The 5757-nt window shown below is 33.5% G+C and overlaps 1 protein-coding gene across 1 annotated transcript; it reads left to right on the plus strand.

The window, feature by feature from the left end:
• The first annotated feature begins 821 nt into the window (after positions 1-821).
• On the plus strand, positions 822-2601 carry LOC112525607 (probable (S)-N-methylcoclaurine 3'-hydroxylase isozyme 2). The gene is made up of 2 exons (XM_025135799.1): positions 822-1729; positions 1934-2601. Exons 1-2 carry the CDS (start codon positions 830-832, stop codon positions 2543-2545), a joined length of 1512 nt encoding a protein of 503 aa, XP_024991567.1. The 5' UTR covers positions 822-829; the 3' UTR covers positions 2546-2601.
• Positions 2602-5757: the final 3156 nt, after the last annotated feature.

Here is a 5757-nt window from a genome sequence, read left to right on the forward strand (position 1 = left end):
AACACAAATGCACAACCGTGAACACAATTTGAACACAAATGAACCGTGAACACAATTTGAACACAGATGAACAACCGTGAACACAATTTGAACACAAATGAACCGTGAACACAATTTGAACACAAATGAACAACCGTGAACACAATTTGAACACAAATGAACCGTGAACACAATTTGAACAAATTAACAGATGAACACAAATTAACATATGCTACCTTAATTTTGTGGGATGTCTATGTATGTGAATATATGAGCCAAATATTGCACATATCGTGTTCATTTGTGTTCATATCGTGTTTACGGTCCATTTGTGTTCAAATTGTGTTCACGGTTGTTCATTTTTGTTTAAATTGTGTTTACGGTTCATTTGTGTTCAAATTAATCAATACCGAAAATTGTTACTACCGTGTTTCTTATGCGATTTAAGAATTCATACAAGAATGAACATGGAAGATCAATAGTAAAAAAAAATATATATGAATGCATATTTTTTGGGAGTTGATTGTTTGTAACTCCCTATTAATTGTATGGGGGTTACAAATGAATTCAATTTATTAGAATACCTTTGATAAGTGTATTTTTTCTTCCCAAAATGCCCCTTTTATCATTGTTCACTAGGCCTCATTAAAATTCAAACTATAAAATTTAATTTTTTTTATTGATTAATCTTAACCGTTGATTATAGATTTGAATGGCCAAGATCAGTTAATAAGGTTAACACAAAAATGATAGTTAGCATTTGATCTTGGCCCTATATATATATATATATATATATATATATATACACACACACACACCTTCCCATTAAACAAACAACACATAAAGAATAATGGATGTTATAGTTTGTTTAAGAGAAATTATGTTTTCCTCTCCATTTATTCTATTTGCACTCTTGTTCCTTTTATTCATCCTGATCAAACTTGTATCTTTTAGGAAGCTAGAAAACCTCCCACCAGGTCCACCAAAATGGCCAATCATCGGAAACTTACATCAACTAGGGGAAAAACCTCATGTCACCGTCACCAAATTCGCCAAAGAATACGGCCCTCTCATATCTCTCCATTTAGGTAAGCAACTTCTCGTGGTTGCCACTTCTCCGGAGGCAGCCATGGGAATTCTCAAGACTCAGGATCGTGTCCTTTCTTCTCGTATGGTGCCTAGTGCATTTAACCATAATTCATTGCTACCCTATTCTCTCATTTGGTCAGAATGCAACCAAAGTTGGAAAACGCTAAGAACCATTTGTCGGGCGGAAATGTTCTCCAATAAAGCCATAGAGTCCCACTCTAGACTACGTGAGGAAAAGGTAGGCGACATGTTGGATTTTTTGCGTAGCAAGCAAGGGCAAATGGTTAATATTGGAGAAGTTGTTTATACTACTGTTCTCAACAGTATTAGTGGGATAATTTTTTCCAAAGATTTGCTTGACTTGAAAGATGAAAATGAGGCATGTGGTGGGTTGAAAAAGTCACTTGATAAGGTATTGGAGCAAGTAGGCAAAACGGATTTAAGTGATTTTTACCCTATATTTCGATCTCTAGATCTTCAAGGAATAAGCAAGGGATTCACAAAACATAGCAAAGAGCTGTTTAGCGTTTGGGAGGTTATGACAAAGGAAAGAAGATCTCAAATCGCTTCTTCAACATGGTCACCAGAGCATGCAAGATCGTTTTTAGATCGATTGATTGAAAATGAATTCTCGAACGACCAAATCAATCAATTGCTTAACGTAAGTGCTGTTCCTCATTTCTGCTTCATTAAGTCACTCTAGTCAAACATAAATCAATTATAAGTAAATATTTTAACTAAAAACTAGTCTTTTATGTAACTTTACTTCATATGTTCATTGAATATAAATAATGTTCAATCAAATATTCTAATCTTTTTCTTGCAATTGATGTGGTTTTAACTATATGTTCTTTTCTGTATCTAGGAATTGTTTATTGCTGGAACAGATACTACAACGACTACAGTGGAATGGGCTATGGCTGAGTTGCTCAGAAATAAAGAGGCCAGGTCCAAATTAGAACAAGAGTTGAGGAAAGAAATCAATTCTGACAAAATCACTGAATCTCAAATTTCTAAGTTGTCTTATTTACAAGCCTGTATCAAAGAAACCCTAAGATTACATGCACCAGCACCTTTTTTAATTCCTCATCGGGCCATCCAAACTTGCGAGGTTATGGGTTACACGATTCCTGAGAACTCGGAATTGTTCATCAACATTTGGGGAATGGGCCGAGACCCTAAAATTTGGGATGATCCTCTATCATTCAAACCTGAAAGATTTCTTGGTGCAAACCTCGATTTTATAAGCCAAGATTTCAAGTTCATACCATTTGGTGCGGGAAGGAGGATGTGTCCTGGCTTACCATCAGCCATCAAGAGTATTGAACTTATATTAGCAACCCTGATTCATGGGTTCAACTGGGTTCTTCCAAATGGTGAGGATCTTATGAAACTTGATATGAATGACAAATTCGGTGTGGTTTTGCACAAAGAAAAGCCTTTGAAACTCATTGTTGAATCTAAAATTCATGTGTAATTTTCTGGTGTATTATGTATTTAAGTTAACAAGTGAATTGATAGATTTTCCAGTTTGATCATGATGAATATATATATATATATATATATGCATGCATTCATTTATGTATATATAAGGGTTGTTGAAAGGATAACTCATTATTTTGTGAGGTCAGTAAGAACTCATTATTTTGTGAGGTCAGTAAGAACTCATTATTATGTGAGATCAAGATCAAACATCAACCACAAATTAAAGGTTAAATTAGTAAATTAATAATTTTGGAAATTTTACTTAAAATTTTAAATAAAGGGCTTTTTATGTATTTTAGAAATTTACCTCTCCTCTCTCCTTTCCCCTGCCCCTCTCCCTTCCGACATGAACATTCTATTGTGATATCCATTATATAAATTGTTAGGAATTTATCAACCATATAATGTATTCACATGTGTATACATTGAACAAAACAGAAAACTGCAATATTCGAGTAATATCTTCACACGGAAAACAAAATAAGTAGTAATCATAAACCTTACTTGCTGTCGTAGATTCATGATTCCACTGATTGTTCCAGAAATCCGATTGAGGCCCGCGTTAAACGCAGTGTCCTAAGACAAAAATTGCACCGGTGAATCGGTGTTGTCTTGANAGTTTGATCATGATGAATATATATATATATATATATATATATATATATATATATATATATACTAGAAAAGTACTCACGCAGTGCAGCAAGACACATCTCGATTTTAATGTTCTATTTTATTATTTGTCTCTGTTGATGTTATAATTCGATTTTATGTGTTTTTAAGAAAGCATTAATGATTTTATTTTTGACTAAAATATAAATTTGAAGATATCATAAAAAATTTCAAAAAAATATCAATGTTAATAATAATTTATTTTTGGTTTAATAATATAATATTTTATAAAGATAATAATTAAATATTCTGTTGGAACTCAATGATTATCCTAATTAKATTTTAGATTTTTTATATTTAAAATGAGATGTTTATCCTGTATTTGATTATGTTTATTTGTAGTTAGTTACACGAATTTAGATATGGAGCTTTAATAAGTTCTACCTACGCACAATCTACTTGCAATTTGAGTTTTAAGTAATATGCATTAATAAACAATACTTTATACACAAAAAGTGGATTTTAAGAGTTTTTATCAAATGCTTTATAATATAGTGTATATATATATATATATATGTGTGTGTGTGTATGTGTGTGTGTGTGTGTGCGCGCGCGCGTGTGCATGCATGCATGTATGTATGTATAAGGGTTGTTGAAAGGATAACTCATTACTTTGTACATGAAGTCAGTAAGAACTCATTATTATGTGATATCAAGATCAAACCTGAACCACAAATTAAAGATTAAATTAGTAAATTAATAATTTTGGTAATTTTAATTAAAATTTAAAATAAAGGGCCTTTAACGTATTTTAGAAATTTACCTCTCCTCTGTCCTTTCCCCTACCCCCACTCCCCTCTGATACACAATAATCTGATACATTATAAACAATTAAAACACATAGTATGATACCTTAAGATACACAATAATGGTACAATATAAACAACGAACACACACTTTGTGATACAAACGAAACAACCAAAAGAAACACTTTGTGTTATTGGCATCAACAGTTCAAAGAGAGCCCACCATGATCAAAGAGATAACATGTGAACCTAATGATTTTTGTACTTGCATCGATGAGATAACACACTGTGAATAAGATGAGTTCCAAGTATCAAATTTGAACACCCCATCGAGATATGAAGAAAATAAAGCAAAAACAACCACCAAAACACCGATATCTGATTCCCCTACATACAACCGTCAAGATCTTGTGTCATCTTGTTCTTTCGGTACACACGCAACCATCGAGATCGGGAAGCATCTTGGCATGTCTGTTCGTTAACAAAAAAATCCGATCTTCGTTCTTTCTTTGAAATATTCTGGCTTAGAATTTTTGAATCCTCCTCCAGATAGAGAACAGAAATCTCGTGGTCCATGCAGTAACCATTGTCGAAGTGTTGGTGATACTATCTTGTGTGTTTGCCTTGGTGATTCTAGTTTATCTGGCTGTTTTTATTCATTATATGCACATATTGGATCATCCTCTTCCCTAAGAAGTTACCTCAAAAAAAGTTTACCATCACCAAATTAACCTTTATCCATAATCATTCTAGTGGCAATGAAATGGTTATTCAGTACTTCCATAGCAAACAGGAAAATCGGAAAAAAATGGATTTCTTCAAAATCTAGGTTTTTGTTTATACTTTATCGTCGAGGTCTCCAACAAGATATGGGTTTCGGTGCATTGTCGATATCTCCAGTGAGATCTTTGTTCTCGTGCATCGTCAAGATCTAGGTAACATTAGAGTCGTGTCTCTGTTTTTATCTCCGACGGAGTATAATGTATCTAACATTCTTGGAATGGAGGGGTGGCTGGTTGTCATAGTTTTTGTGTCTCCGAAAACCAATTCTCAACACTTAGATTAGATTTACAATCTGAATATTGATAAACACAAAATTGCCACGAGACTTCTCAATAATCACAAAATTGTCATCGTGCAACTTTAGACCATTAGATCATTATCTTATAAAGTTGATCAATAAACATAAATTGGTCTTAGAGGTCTCATGAAAAACCTTCACATGAACCCAACCCTCTCTCTATCTCTCTCTCTCTCTCTCTCTCTATATATATATATATATATATATATAAACTTGAAATCACGTGAGACCAGTCTGTTTTCGTGAGACCACATTTTTACACTTGAAGCTGCACAGCAAAATGTTGTGAAGGTAACCTTCACAGTGTTTTTTGCTGTGAAGGTTCGACTTTTTTTAACTTTCACAGTGTTTTTGCTGTGAAGTTTCAAGTGTAAATATATGGTCTCACGGGTCTCACGAAAACAGGCTGGTCTCACGTGAACCCAACCCTATATATATATATATATATATATATATATATAGCCAGGTTAAAATGCTAACCAAAGTTTTTGTGTTAAATTTGTTAACCGATCTTGGCCATTGAATCTTTCAATAAAAGGTAGAGATTAATCATTGGAGAAGAAAATCAAAAAGATTTAATGACCATGTGTTTAGGGGTGCTCACGGCCCGGGTTGATCGGTTTGGAGCCGTTTTTACAACCCAACCCAATGTTGGCGGTTTGAAAATTTTCAACCCAACCCAAACAAAAGTTCAACCCAACCCAA

The sequence above is a fragment of the Cynara cardunculus genome, assembly GCF_001531365.2.
Source record: "Cynara cardunculus var. scolymus isolate 2C chromosome LG 13, CcrdV1, whole genome shotgun sequence".
Taxonomy (NCBI): domain Eukaryota; kingdom Viridiplantae; phylum Streptophyta; class Magnoliopsida; order Asterales; family Asteraceae; genus Cynara; species Cynara cardunculus.